The sequence below is a fragment of the Maylandia zebra genome, linkage group LG3 (genome assembly GCF_041146795.1).
Source record: "Maylandia zebra isolate NMK-2024a linkage group LG3, Mzebra_GT3a, whole genome shotgun sequence".
NCBI lineage: Eukaryota > Metazoa > Chordata > Actinopteri > Cichliformes > Cichlidae > Maylandia > Maylandia zebra.
In genome coordinates this window covers 13899096-13914303 of record NC_135169.1, presented here as the reverse complement: position 1 = coordinate 13914303, position 15208 = coordinate 13899096, and the positions used below count along the sequence as shown (strand labels likewise).

General features: G+C 40.4%; 1 protein-coding gene across 1 annotated transcript; it reads left to right on the top strand.

The window, feature by feature from the left end:
* Positions 1 to 6289: 6289 nt before the first annotated feature.
* On the top strand, positions 6290 to 11393 carry LOC143416668 (zinc finger protein basonuclin-2). Its single transcript, XM_076882124.1, has 8 exons — positions 6290 to 6310; positions 6414 to 6516; positions 7231 to 7400; positions 7473 to 7538; positions 8340 to 8469; positions 9374 to 9430; positions 10597 to 10781; positions 11022 to 11393. The coding sequence occupies exons 1-8, from the start codon at positions 6290 to 6292 to the stop codon at positions 11391 to 11393; spliced, it is 1104 nt and encodes a 367-aa protein (XP_076738239.1).
* The last annotated feature ends 3815 nt before the right edge of the window (positions 11394 to 15208 follow it).

Below are 15208 nucleotides of genomic sequence, written 5' to 3'. Positions count from 1 at the left end.
CTGCATTGCTGCCAAGTTGGACTCGCTACAAAGAGAAACCCTCTCACTCTCCAGAGCAATGACACAGATACAAAGGGGGTGGGATAAGGGACTGCAAAGAGTGGGGGAGGAACGAAGATGGAAAGAGAGGACACACTCAGGCACTCAACATGTCCTGTTAAATATATGTTTACCACAAAACACACACAGAGTCTTTAGTGTCATGTAAAATTCACCTCTGGAGCCCGCTGAACTCAACGTTTGAGGTGACAAATGGCAGAAAAGTGACAGACGGGGAAAAGCCATGCTGGAAGCAGAGCAAATTTTTAATGTATTAGCTGTTTAAATGGAGATCAGGAATACTAAACCCAAACATGTGCAGGGGGCCTGAGGAAAGAGCTAGTTTGAATAAACTCTTTAGAACAACTGAAAGTCAGGTTGGATCACACCAAGGGGCCACACATTCTTCATTCCTGTTTAGATCATTTGAATTGAGTTTGAAGCAGAATGTCAACTTCGTCATGCATTTGCATCGTCTCAGAATCACGTGTTTAGAGATGAATTGATCTAAAGTAATCAATAAAGTTGGGACACTGTGTAAAATGTGAATTAAAAAAACCAAAACCAATTTGGGTGGCTGTAGCTCAGGTGGCAGAGCAGGTCAGCCACAAATCAGAAGGTCGGTGGTTCGATCCCAGGCTGCCTCCTGGCTGCATGCCGAATATCCTTGGGCAAAATACTAACCCCATGTTTGCCTACTGGTGGTGGTCAGAGGGCCCCGGTGGCGCCTGTGTCCGGCAGCCTCACCTCTGTCAGTGCGCCCCAGGGTGGCTGTGGCTACAACGTCGCTTGCCATTGCCAATGTGTGTGTGTGAATGACTGAATGTAGCGTAAAGCGCTTTGGGGTCCTTAGGGACTGAGTAAAGCGCTATACAAATACAGGCCATCTTAGTGCAGCGTATACAAATGCCGGCCAATTTCCAATAATCTCATAAACCCACATTTTATTCACAATAGAATCCATGAAACATTTTAAATGTTTAAACTAAGAAAATGAGCCTTTTAAAGAAAAATATTAGTTCATTTTGACTTTGATGGCAGCAACACATCTCAAACAAGTTAGGAGGACATGGCAACAAAAAGCTGTAAAAGCAACATTTGCAACTACCAAAAAGTTCATTCACAAAAGCACCTAAAGTATTTTTAAACACCTTGAGTTAAAGTGTTGTTTCAAACATACTTTAATGTTAAAGTGTCGGAGAGCCAGTGTAACCTGGTTCACTGAGTTTCCTGTAGACTGAGCCAAGAGTACAGGACCAGGACTTACAAACACACATCAGGACGAGGAGAAAGAGGGGGTGGTCCGCTGCTGTGTTTCAAACACCACCCCTCAGAGAGGTTCTGCTCAGGAAGTATGTCAGGGAGCGGCGATGATCACGCGCTAACGGGGAGTTATCGTCTGATATTTTAATTAGTACGACATCAAAACGGGAAAGAGGTCCATTGGATCCCAGCAGACAGACAGCCTGTCCAACAGCCCTACCTTCACTGTATGCGGGTGCCTCCACCTCACAGCAACAATACAAGATACTTTTCAGGTCGTTTCAGTTCCCATGAGGAACAACTGTGAAGTCTCTCTGCTTCTGGTATGACTTTTTTTTTTCTTCTGCTGATCTCGGTGTGAAGGACTGAACTGAACTCTGGTCTACTGGATTATTTTAATTCACAGCTTAATTTAAAATTTTCTTTTTGTCCTAAATCTGCATAATGGGTTCTTAATCAAGCCTAAATAAATGTTCTAATTAAAGGTTTTTAAAAACATTAAAAGTACTTTGTTTAGGATTTGGGTGGTAACATCAATTACACTAGTTTTATTCTAACACCAATAAATACATTGACATATTTCATCAGTCATCTTATTTTATGTCTTATGAAATAGTTAATTCCATCTCTCTTTGGTCTTAAGATTAATTTAAAAAAGGCTCCAAGAAAGAATTAAATGTGTAGTGAACAAACGTGAACAAAAATATATGCAGATCACTTTAAAAAAAATAAAAATAAAATCTTGAGCAGTAACTATCCAAAACAAGTCTCAGATTATTCAACTTCTGGATGTGACCAAAAGTATTTAGATATGGAAAGTTACAGCGCTCAACAGAGGAAAGTATTTAAACATTTTAGTTATTTTAAAGATCTATACAGAGATAAGATTATTGAGAAACGCACAGAGAAAGGTAATAACTAAACTTAGTCCTTAACAAGAGAAAATTACATATTTGTGCAGCAGAAACATTTATTATTATCTCCCAATGCCTCAGATTTAGCTGACGATCAGATCAGATTCTTTAAAAAGAAAAACACTTTAACTTCCTTTAGTTGGAACAGTGTGACATTTCTTTCTTTCTTTTTATTCACAAGAGAACTTGACTGCTTCATTAAAGCTCTGAGAGAACAAAACTCTCAGGACGATATAATCAATTTAACCTTGTTGCTGTTTCTAACTGCAGGGCAGAAGTCCCACTGTCACCCTGATTCAATCTGACCCTCGGGTGGGGAACCTTCCTCCCTGGGGGAAGCTGTTTCTCAGGGGACACAGATGCTGATGGACACACCAAGGGCAGCCTTATTTATTTAGTAGTCTTAGAGCGGTGTCTCTCACATTAGATGACCTGTGAAAGAAACAAAGTAATAATCAGTTTTTAAATCTGCAACCAGGACTATGGCTAAAAGAAGGTGGAAACAATTTTCGTTTTAACAGATAAAACATTTTAATTGATTTTTAGATTTCTGGGCAAGCACTACATGGCTTGCTTATCCTTTCTAAATGCACATACTGTTGTGTACTTTATTCTCTTTTTGACTAGCTTCTGAGTTTCTTTGCAATTAATTTTTTTTTGTTTGTTTTGCACATGCAGAAATATACAGGGTGGGCCATTTATATGGATACACCGTAATAACATGGGAATGGTTGGTGATATTAAAGTCCTGTTTGTGGCACATTAGTATATGTGAGGGGGCAAACTCCTCAAGATGGGTGGTGGCCATTTAGAAGTCGGCCATCTTGGGTACAACTTTTGTTTTTTCAATAGGAAGAGGGCCATGTGACACATCAAACTTATTGGTAATGTCACAAGAAAAACAATGGTGTGCTTGGTTTCAACGTAACTTTATTCTTTCATGAGTTATTTACAAGTTTCTCTTTGTTCACAGCCATTGACATGTCGAAGAGGTTGACACGTGAGGAGCGGATCGAAATTGTGTTGATATCTGGTGAACGCAGTAACCGGGTCATTGCAGCAGATTTCAATGCAAGACACCCTACGAGACCACCCATCTCCCATGCTTGCTAAGTTTCGTGAAACTGGTTGAGTGTTGGATTTGCCAAAATGTGGACGCAAGAAAACTGTGACTAATGAAGAAACATCAGTGGCTGTCCTAGCTTCATTCAGCAAGAGCCCACAGTGTAGCACTCGCCGCATGTCACTGGAGAGTGGCATTAGTCGAACATCCCTTCGGCGGATATTAGCTACTCACAAATGGCAGCCTTACAAACTCCAGCTACTGCAGCATCTCAACGAGGATGACCCAGATCGGCACAGAATCTGCAGAATGGGCAAAACAAAAATTGGAACAGGACCCTCAGTTCACGCAGAAGATTTTGTTCAGTGATGAGGCAAACTTTTATGTGAATGGTGAAGTTAACAAACAAAACCACCGCTATTGGTCTGACACTAACCCACATGGATGGATCCCTCCAAGACTGTTGGAACAACAAAAGTGATGGTTTGGTGTGGTATATGGGGTACAACGATAGTGGGTCCATTCTTCATCAATGGAAACCTCAAGGCCACTGGATATTTGAAATTGCTACATGATGATGTGTTTCCCTCTTTATGCACTGAAGCTGGCACGTTCCCTGAGTTTTTCCAGCAAGATGGTGCACCACCACATTATGGGTGCCAGGTCCGAGCATTCCTAGATGGACAGTTTCCTGGAAAGTGGATTGGTCGTCGTGGGCCAGTTGAATGGCCCCCAAGGTCTCCCGATCTGACCCCCTTAGACTTTTATCTTTGGAGTCATCTGAAGGCAATTGTCTATGGTGTGAAGATACGAGATGTGCAGCACCTGAAACTACGGATACTGGATGCCTGTGCTGGCATTTCTCCTGCGGTGTTGCTATCAGTGTGTGAAGAGTGGGAGAAGAGGGTTGCATTGACAAGCCAACACAATGGGCAGCATATTGAACACATTTTATAAGTGGTCAGAAACTTGTAAATAACTCATGAAAGAATAAAGTTACGTTGAAACCAAGCACACCATTGTTTTTCTTGTGACATTACCAATAAGTTTGATGTGTCACATGGCCCTCTTCTACGGTGGCCCTGAGAAGCCAAACGGACTGCAACTTCAGAAAACACTTGCAAAAAGAAAAACACTTGCAAAAATCATTTTCTGATGTGACCGAGGTATTTTAACATGTGCTAGATGATGCTCAGGATGTTTGATGAGGCTGTGGTGGTGCAGCAGATAACAACAGACTAATTAAACTGATCCCCAACGCCAGTAATGCACCAGGTTTCAGAAAGGAGGAAGCTGTCCAAGCGTCAGTCAGTAGATACTGTTTCATATTCTCTTAAAATCATGCTGGACAGCCACAGAAGCGCATTCAGTAAAAGACTCAATCAACATCATGTGATGCATCACAAAATATCACAGGAAATTATTCCCACCTGTGAGTATCAAAGTTTAACTCCTCCTTGTGACATCTGGATTGTTTTCACTTGTAACATTTTGTAAATACTGTTGGGTTTTTTTTTAACTTTGAAATATTTCATTTCCATTTGGCCCTATTTTTTTTTATATATGACTTACATTATTTTACAAAAATGTCAGATGATTCAATAAACACAATAATTTCAATAAATTTGGCAACTATATCATGATTTGGGCTTTAAAGGGCTGAGTGTCTGTAATAATACAATTTCTCCTTGGATTAATTAATTATTATGATTCTGATTATCCATACCAAATTTGTTTAATTTTTGTATTTGAAACTTCTAACCTCTGTTTTTGTGGTGGGGATGCTGGGTGTGTGGCTTACAGGTTTTCAACAAAAAAACAACAACACATGATTGTTATTATTATTTGCTTATTTCAGATAGTTTTCCAACTTCTGTTTTGAAAAGCATCAGAAACATGAAACTACCATCAGCATCATTGCCATTATTATAATCATGATATTCTGTCAGGGTGGGAGACAAAGAACAAAAGGGCCCAATCACATCCAGTGAGTGTAGCTAGAGGGTGGAGTCAAAGGATGGAGCGCCCTAAAAAGGAAAATAAATACATGAGGGAGAGAGAAAAGTGGAGTTTTGTACTGGAGAGATAGAAAGAAATGAGAAGACAGAGTGAGTAGGAGGAGGAGGGAAAGACGGAAAAAAGAAATGAAGAAATAAAAAGACAAGAAGAACCACAAGGAAAGGAAAATAAAAACCAAGAATCCTAATAAAAAAGGAAAAGGTTCAAAATAGAAAGAAGAGCTTTTTTTGTTCATCAGTGGAGAATTTAACATCGGCAAAAAAGGTCAGTATGTCTTTTTTTTTATATAATATAAACATTCTAATAACTTTAAACCATGAAGAAAGAACATCTAAATATTAATTTCACTACATTTTCAAGAAAATATACAGTGTCTATATCAGGGAAAAAATTATATCTCAAATATATAAAAACGATTTCACTCAACAATAATAAAAAAAAAATCTGATTTGTTAAACAAGAAAGTTGGAAACACACTAAATTAAATGAATTTAAATGAGCATAAAATAGAAATATTTTTTAAAACAGATTGTTTAACATCATTTAAAATTATATTAAGTATATAACAAAATAAAATATATAATAAGTCTGACCATTTCTGAGAAAGAAGGAAAAGAAATTGTACATTAATGATTAATAAGAATATAATAATAATAAAGATATTAATATATAATGCTATATAATATTATATATTATGTTAAAACAGTACTTCATATGAATCTTAATAAGTTGTGATCAAAACCCAGTTATCAAAAAGGAATTTCACTAACTGATTATCATTAATCACACTCACAATTACTCCCAATTGCATTGGTACTTAAAACAGTGGTAAATCATGTCTGCAAAAAAGAAGTCATCAGCACATTTATGATAAATATTCATAAAGTTTTAAATAATCACAGTGACCAGTCAGATAGAGGTTACGTTGTATTTGACCAATCAGAGGCCTGAGCTGATGTTTCTGTTCTGACTGCAGGACCGAGACGTGAGGATGACTCCAGACCCAGAGGAGGTACCGACTCTGTTAATGAGGCAAACACGTTTGTGTTTTATTACAAATATGTCAAAGTGGAAAATGCAAATGTTTAAGTCTCAAATGTGTCGTGCTTCGGCAGTCCATCAGGTGCACTTTATCCTGCTGCAGCTGCGTGTGTTTCAGACCAGGAAGTGTACAGCTCAGGTCATGTGATTGCTGTGGACACGGCTGGGTGGCACATGGTAATACCATGGATACACATTTTATATTACACTGTTACATACACTGTTTGTATTTGAGAGGACAGTAACATTAGCCTTAATGATTATTGATAATAAAAAACTGTCTCCATAATATAGGTGACAGGTTAATGTCCCCGTGATGCAGGTATTCGAACAGATGTGTGTATTGCAAAGTCCTGGAGACTGAAAAAAAATGTTTATATAGGTTTAATAAAATTTGAGTCCCCAAATGGCAATATTTAATTAAACTGTGTTAATTAAATTTCAATAAATAAAACTGTGCTTTTTGATATGTAAAACAGAGGTCATGTGTCTGACGAAGCTAAGTATTGAGTCAGAGTCGGCTTCTTTTTGTAACGTGAAGTTGTGGAAAACAAACTTCTTGACAAAATGTCAGTAGTCATGTTAGCCCTCAGAGTGCAGATGTGTGCTGTCACTATGGTGACATGGAGTCAGGTGTCGCTGTCATCACATCAGTGTGAGCATCTGGAGTAAGCATCTGTACACTCGCACACACAAATGTTGCAGTGTGTAGATGGTAAACACACATCTGTTGCTCTGACAAACAGGTGAGTCATACCTGTGGCTGGCCTTCAGAGGCATCTTATCACTGTTGACCTTTTTGTATATTTTTTAATCACCAGATTATCACGGATGTAACTCATTTTTCATTTGTATAAATACAAAACTTGGAAACTGTATTTGCCCCTTCAGCACTGGAGAAGCTCCAGGCCCAGCCTCCCTCCAGCTGTGGTCCAGTGGAGGTGGCTCTTCCTGGGGTGGTGTTCGACCTGAGCTCCCTGGTCTTGTACGGAGCTCAGGCCATTCCTGTTCGTCTCAAGATATTGCTGGACCGCCTCTACAGCATCCTGACCCCAGAGCAGGTAAGTAAGTGCACCTCTGTGATTGGTAGTAATGCAGAGAAGCCGTTTGAATTTACTTTTTCTCTTTTCCAGGTCGGACACATACTTCACACTTTGGGCTGGAATTTGGGGGATTATGTTAGAGGCTACATGCTGCAGGTAAACTACTCACAGTAGTGACTGAGTGAATATGAACATCTAATGTCTGACATTAAAATAACCTGTACTTTGTGATACCATATGAAGAAGTAACAGCTAAAACGAATATATGATTAACATTAAATAATTACAAATTAATTGTAAACCAGCAAGCATGAGTATATTCTTTACCTTTTGTTTTTTAAGTTAAGGATTCTCAAAATTGAGTTTGTAGTTTGGGGGCATTCAAAAAGCACCAATTAGATGTAAGCATTTACTAAACCCAGGTAAGAAGAAGTACACACCTTTCACCAGATCCCAGAGGAAAAATCAAACAAGAATTGCTTTTATAACTGTGGCTCGGATTAAAAGGTGGATGATATTTAGAAACTAATGAGAAAACTAAAACTTGAATTTCTGTTTTTAAAACTGCTCCTGCTTCTGTTTTAGCAGATTTGGACTAGTTCTTCACTATTCACACGTAATGTACACTCATTCTGCTGAAGTTATAAAACAACTGTTGCATGTCGATTTTAAATTGTCCTCAGATGAAGAAGTGCTGAAATGTGTAAAAAGTATGAATGTCAGTGTAAATATGACTTGAGCCTAAAATACTTTGAGTAGTCAGTAAGACTAGAAAACAACTGTTTAAAAATAAGTCCATCCAGCTAAGCAAGCTTTTTGACTTTTCGTGCCAGTAGGAACCTCTCCTCACGTGCTCTCAAAGCATCACTTTAGATTTACAGTAATTAACTGATTAAAAGCAGTGCATGATGGACGTTTTCCAACAACCAAACTTAAAAGAGCTTTCGTTCTCTGCAGTTTCCCAGTGGAAAAGTTTTGGACCGCTGGTTTATGGTGACTCCAGAAGAAGAAGTGCTCATCTTCAAACAGTTCCTTCGCTTTGGAGAGACGCGACCCATAGTCGAGTTGATGCTTCAGACTGCAGACGGTGCTGAAATCCTCTCTGATCCTGAGCTGAAACCCACACACAGCAGCTGCCAGTCAAGCACGAAAGAAGGAACGATGATGATGTTAAGGAGTTCAAGAGGAGATTCACGACTGGTGACCAGTGTCTGTCATTTAGAAAAAAGCAGTCCTGCTGACCACAACAATAATGTCCGCCATTTTGAAAAGTTTGCTGGTGGACTTTCTTTTCTGCTGCCATTCCATTTTCCAAGCTCGGCCTTCCACTGTTTGGTTTCTCCCACTAAGGTAATCAAATGATATTAAGTTTTTTAAATACTCAAAATCTCTTACATTAAAGTTCCTCCAGATTTAGGCTTCTTACATTTACAATTACCATCTTTTTTTCTATCAGGAGCTTATTCCTCCCAGTAAGCTGACACAGTTTCTACGAAAGTCCCATTGCAGCAAATTGGTTGAGAAGCACAAGCCAGAAGGAGGAAGAACAGACCAAGAGACTGATCCAATCTTACCTCAGTGTATAGGAGAACTGGCCGTAAAAGTCAAAGCAGACCCCGATAAGCCAAGCCCGCCTCGCTCACTGTGGTATCCCTCCTTCCACAGTGAGCAGGACTATGACCTTCAGAGGGGAACAGCCAAACACGAGAGTGACTTTTCCCTTTCTCCTACCTTAAACCCATCGACAATCATTTCTTCCTCTTCAGTCTTTTCACCCATCTCCCCCTCTCCGTCCTCACCTTTGAAGATTTCCCAAAACGTGCCAGGCTCCCATTCTTCTTCTCTACATCCTCTCCCTTCCTTCTCCTCATCTTTCCTTTGTCCTCTTCCCACTGCCTCACTTTCTTCCTCCCTGCATCCTCCCCCCTCCTCATCTACCACCTTCCATCCACTCCCCTCCACCCTCTGCTCTGTCCCTTCATCTGCTGCAGGAGGTCGGAAAGGGAGGGTCTGCTGTGGCGTTTGCGGGAAAAGCTTCTATGACAAAGGTATGGATCCTCAGGCCTTTGTGAGTGTGTGTGTGCAATAATAGAGTCTGAAAGAAAAAAAAAATATATACTATAAATTATCCTATAGTATAAATATAGGACTTAATTTTTGTGTTGCACTTTTATATGTGCTGTATATCAAGTGTCTTGTGCAAAATGAGAGACCAGAATGTGTAATGTATACCTCAGTATCACTATACTGATAACAAAATTTACTTGGACAAAGTTAAAAACATCAGATGGATATTGTGTAACTAAGTTACAGCTAGCTGGCTAACTGCCTAATCTATGCTGTTACTATAGAAAGTAAATGTTAGTTATGCATCCTTAAATGGTTTACTGACAGCTTAAACAAGACTAACATTAAACATGATAGTATTACGTATAACATCCATCCCACCATTTTCTTCTGCTTATCCAATTCAGAGTCGCGGGTTGGGCTGGAGCCTATCCCAGCTCTCTTAGGGCGAGAGGCAGGGCACACCCTTGGCAGGTCACCAGTCTGTCACAGGACAAACCCAGAGAGACAGGCAACCATTCCCCTAACCCTAACCCTCTTTGGACAATTCAGAATCGCTAATTAACCTAACCCCGCTAACTGCAGCATGGTGGTGTGGTGGTTGGCACTGTTATCTCCAAGCAAGAAGGTCCTTGGTTTGAATCCACCATCTGGTTGGGGCCTCATTTTGTAAAGTTTGCATGTTCTACTCATGTCTGTGAGGGTTATGTACAAGTACTGCTACAGACATGCAGTTAGTTATAAATTTGGATAACAAAGTATTTTTTGGAGTACCACAGGGTTCTGTTTTGGGTCCTATATAGTTTATCTTGTTTTCTTGTGGTTCCCCTTACTCCAATTGAATATTCTCTATTTCCTTACTCTATCTTTAGACTCTATCCCTTACTTCATGGTATACTTAGAGAGTCTTTTTTCTGCCAGTAAAGCAGCCTATAAAAATGACCTGTGTCTGTCCGATGGAGATCCAGAAGATTTAATTCAAGGTCTACTACTCTTGTCTATTAATGATCTCATTTTTGAATCATACACCAGCATTAATGAAAAGAAACTTTGAATTTAATTTAATACCATTTAATTTTCAGCCCTGAAAAGTTTTTATTTGTAGCTCGGTAGCAACCTAATAAAAATCCCATTTTAATTTGTGCAGGAACACTGAAGATCCACTACAACGCTGTCCATCTGAAGATCAAACATCGCTGTACAGTGGCAGGCTGCACCATGGTCTTCAGCTCGCTGCGTAGTCGAAACCGACACAGCGCCAACCCAAACCCAAGACTTCACACGAGCAGCAGCAGAGACACCTACAGCAGCTTACACTCTGACCACACAAGCGTTCACACTGATACACAGATACATGGCTCTAAACAGGCTCGCAAAAGCACACAAGACAGTCACATGTATGTGTATAGGAAAAAGGAAAATGCCAACACATTTTGGAAACATACTAAGGATTCACAGGCACATGTGCACATTGTGGGGAGTGGCTTAAATGGTCACAAAAACCTCCAACATTGCTTTCTCCAGAGCATGCCACATCACTCTGACTCAACTCCTGTTTCTTCCCCTCTTCAGCACCAGAACCAACACACCAATCCCACCTTTGCCCTAAATAACCCCCAGGTCTTGCCTCCGCTTCCACCCCACCTCCATTCAGTTCATACTGCTTCTTCGCTAGGTTCCCCTCCCTCTCTGATCCCTGTAGTCAGTTCTGCAACAGACAAAATCAAACACCCCCGTCTGACTAACCATTCTTCCAGCACCACCCCAATTTCCCAAGAAAGTTGTGACACTCAGAGAGCATCCCATTACTGCGAAGGAAATCGGTGGAAGCCGGAGTCAATTGACCCCGTGCCAAAGAAGAAGCCCAGGAAGTCAAGCATGCCAGTGAAAATAGAAAGAGAGATGGTGGAGCGGAGGAGACACGAGAATGAAGAGGAGTACTGAAGAGCCACAGAGTTGCTGTTCAAAGTTTATATTCAGAAGTAAACTTTTTGTAAAAGAACAAATACAGAAAAAACAATTGCAGTGTGATAACAATGGAATTTCTTATCTCTGAGTTATTGTACAGGCCTCAGAGAGACTTACAGAATAGATTATTTTGCAGAGTTTGAACAAGTATGAAGAAGAATCAGAGAGGCTAATAAAGAATAATTTCTCAGTAATATGACTAAAAATTTTAATAATTTTATAATATGATTAAAAATATTGAAAACAGAATGCTCGTGTTTCAATATAATTGTATGGTATATATCTCAATTTAACCCAATATGTGATTTCAGTATAGTGTAGTACAGAGTAAATACCAATATAGTTCAATTGACCACATAAGTACATTTAGAGTACTTTAGAGTCCATGTATCCGAATCATCTCCAGAATAAAGATGACAGATGAAGGCAAGTGAGAACCACAGAGACACAATAGAAGCATTAATAAGAAATATGAAATCTGACAGAACATGAGGTCTGCTTCAGAAGTGATGCTCTGTGGTGAGTGAAACCTGATGAACATGTGGTGTCTGTGGGTCACCTGTGGGTACGTGTCATTATAAAGACACTGTGAGGACAGCGAAAATTAAGTATGGACAGAGCACCACCAGGTAGAAGACCACTCTGAACACAAGGCTGAAGGGAGAAGAAATGAAAGATGAAGCTGTAGTTGTAGGTTTACCTGCAGAGAGAATCCCACCTGTTCAGGTGAATATGTGGATGAAATAAGAGCTGAAATCAGAGTGAAGCTCCTCACCTGTGACAGTGATCCAGCTGGATGGAGACTCTCCATGACCGCTGATGTCACACTTGTAGAGGCCTTCATCAGACCTGGAAACATGCTGGATGGTCATGTGACCTGTAGGCTGCTTCCTGATGAGGGAGCCATCTTTATAGAAAGAAGCTGGGAGGTTGGAGGGAGTGGTCTTTGTTTCACAGAGCAGAGTGACGTCATCTCCCTCCATCACAGGGAGGACAGGACTCTGCAGGATCACTGATCCACCTCAACACAGAGACAAACTACAGCATTTCATCCATTTACACACAGCTTCATCAACACTAACTCCACACACTCAGCTTACCAGTGACTGTCAGGTTAACCATGTTACTGATGGGACCCTCTCTGGACTCACACCAGTAAACTCCACTGTCCAATGGGTCGATGTAGCTGATGTTACAGGACGAACCAGCTGGTTTTCCCCACCCATCTCTCTGTCGTTTGCTTGTGTTTCTCCTCAGAGTCCATCCAGCAGAGCTGTCGTCCTCCTCACAGCTCAGAGACACAAAGTCTCCTTTTAAAGATCTGAGAGCTGCTGGGACTCACAGTCAGACGAGCTGTGAGGGTTAAAATGATACAACAGTGATCTTTTATATTTGTGCCCACATTAAAAGCCACCAGAGTATAACAGGGAGGAGACCTGCAAACACAAAATCAAACCAAGCCTGAGGCTACGTCCAAACGTACATGGGTATTTTTGAAAGCGCAGTTTTTCCTACCTTTCATCCACACTTAAACAGCGTTTTTGATCACTAAAAACTGCTTTTTAAAAACTCAGTTTTTGCGTTTACGTGTGGACAAGGAAAATGGGGATTTAGTCACGCAACATCAAAGGTGTGCGCCTTTTTTTACTATCCCAGTCTAAGACACGTCATTGTTTACATGAGATGAATTTCTACAAAGGCACTTCAAAAGTAACACAAAATTAGCTGCCTTTCCAGAAAAATACAAAAACTATTCCGGAGTACTTAAGAATCCTGTTTACTCTTTACCTCCCATGCTTCTAGACTTCTAATTGGCCAACATTTCTACACGGCTAAATGACAGCATTTGACTGGGTTTTTAGTGTTTACATGTGGACGGAGACATCTTTGCACATGTGTATGGGATTTTTTTTTTCATAAATACCTCTATACATGTGGATGTAGCCTGAGTTTAGCAGACACAATCAGGGAGTTTCAGACTGAGTAAAGGAGGTTACTGACCTTAGTTTTTGTTGCAGCTCAGCAGTGAGATCAGAATTAAAGAGAAACAAGACTCAGGTTAGTTTAGGGTTTGTGGTGTTTAATGAAGTGATCAGAGAGCAGAGCAGACGCAACATCTCTGTTTGCTAAGAATCGGAGCAGAAAGGAGGAAGATTGTTCAGCTGAAACATGTACAGAAGATTCATCTTACAGACAAACATCACTAAAAACAAACTACAGACTGTTTTTTTGAGGTTTTTCTTTTTGTTAGATTTCCTCAGCTGAATCTTCACACAGACTGAACTTACAGAGCAGCAAAAGCAGAGATGTTTCCTCCATGTGAACGTAAAGTTGAGGCTTCATCAGAAAGATGGAGGAGTTTCTTTGAAGGTGTCAAAGGATGATCTTAAATATAAAGACTGTTACTGTTACTGACAGCAGGTCAGCTGAGAGGAAGAGAGCTGGAGGTGGTGGAGGTGCTGGGGTGTCTGAGCTTCTGTTACATGATGTGGCTAAATGATGTCATTTAGCCACAAAGTTTATTTCTAACATGTTGTTAGAAATAAACTTTGTGGTTAAATGACATCAAACTACACCCACTGAGATGATGTGATGGCTTCACTGTACCTAAATCATTAACAACACAGCTGTGGGTTTGGTTCTTTCTGAGTTTTTTGCAGGTCAACAAACAACTGGACACAACACCAGACTGAAAGTTTAATGCACCAAGATTAATTTTACCGTAAATGAGCCAATAACTGAAAATGATATGCAATGCACTTCAAACCCTCTGCTGCAACAGGATAGAGAGCTGCAAACAAAAGATAAACTGATATCAGAACAGCCCATGAGCCAGAACGTTCTGTAGCCAATCATCTCATCAAGAAGGCGAGGGAAACAGGAAACACTAAAATAAAACAGGATGTAACACTCATCCTCATGAAGGTGATGGCACTCATAAATGTCAGACAGAGCATCAACAACAATAGTGCTGTAGTTTCTGTGGGTCTGTGAGAACTTTCTGGAGAAATAACAGGGTGGTCGATACCTGCCGCTACTGGAAGCAACCTCCATCTTGGTGTTACCCATGCCAAAACCATGACAGAGTGTTGATGGGAGCTATCTTCAGCAAAAAAAAGGCATATGTCAGAGGTTTCCTGTGTAACCCTCAAGGAACGCCACCTCTTTCACATGGCAAGCTGAACCTACCCTGCCAGTGAAATCCTTCACAAAAGAAAGAGGAAGGTAATCAGACGTAGTGACTTTTGTCTTTGCTGAATCAAAGTGTTGAGTCAGCTTTTGTTAATTAAATAAAATAAAATAAACTGCTCTGAAGGCACTGCTGGTGTGGGGCTACTCCCTCTCCGACGCAGAGCGGCCGAGAAACTCGTCTCTCTCTCGGACCTGGGTGATAGTACTGCTCTGTACTAGGAAAGGCTGCTCTTCATAGAGGACTCACGCTCGGGGAGATGTTTTCTGGTTGATTCCGGCTCCCAGAAGAGCCTCGGGAACTCGTCTTTGCATAATTCCACAATAGTATATTGTTTAATCTTAAAGAAATTGGAGATTAACTGCGTACCACCAGAGAGAGCCCAAGTACCACTAGTAGTACGTGTACCACAGTTGGAGAATCACTGATCTAACAGACTCTGATTTGTTCGTGTAAATGGAGAGTCCTCTTCACATACTAAAGTTAATTAGTTCCACTCATAGTTCCACAGGGTTCAGTGCCAGGACCAGTTCTGTTTACATTATACATGCTTCCCTATTCACACACCAATTAGTTAAGCTGCAGGAATTTCTTAAAGACA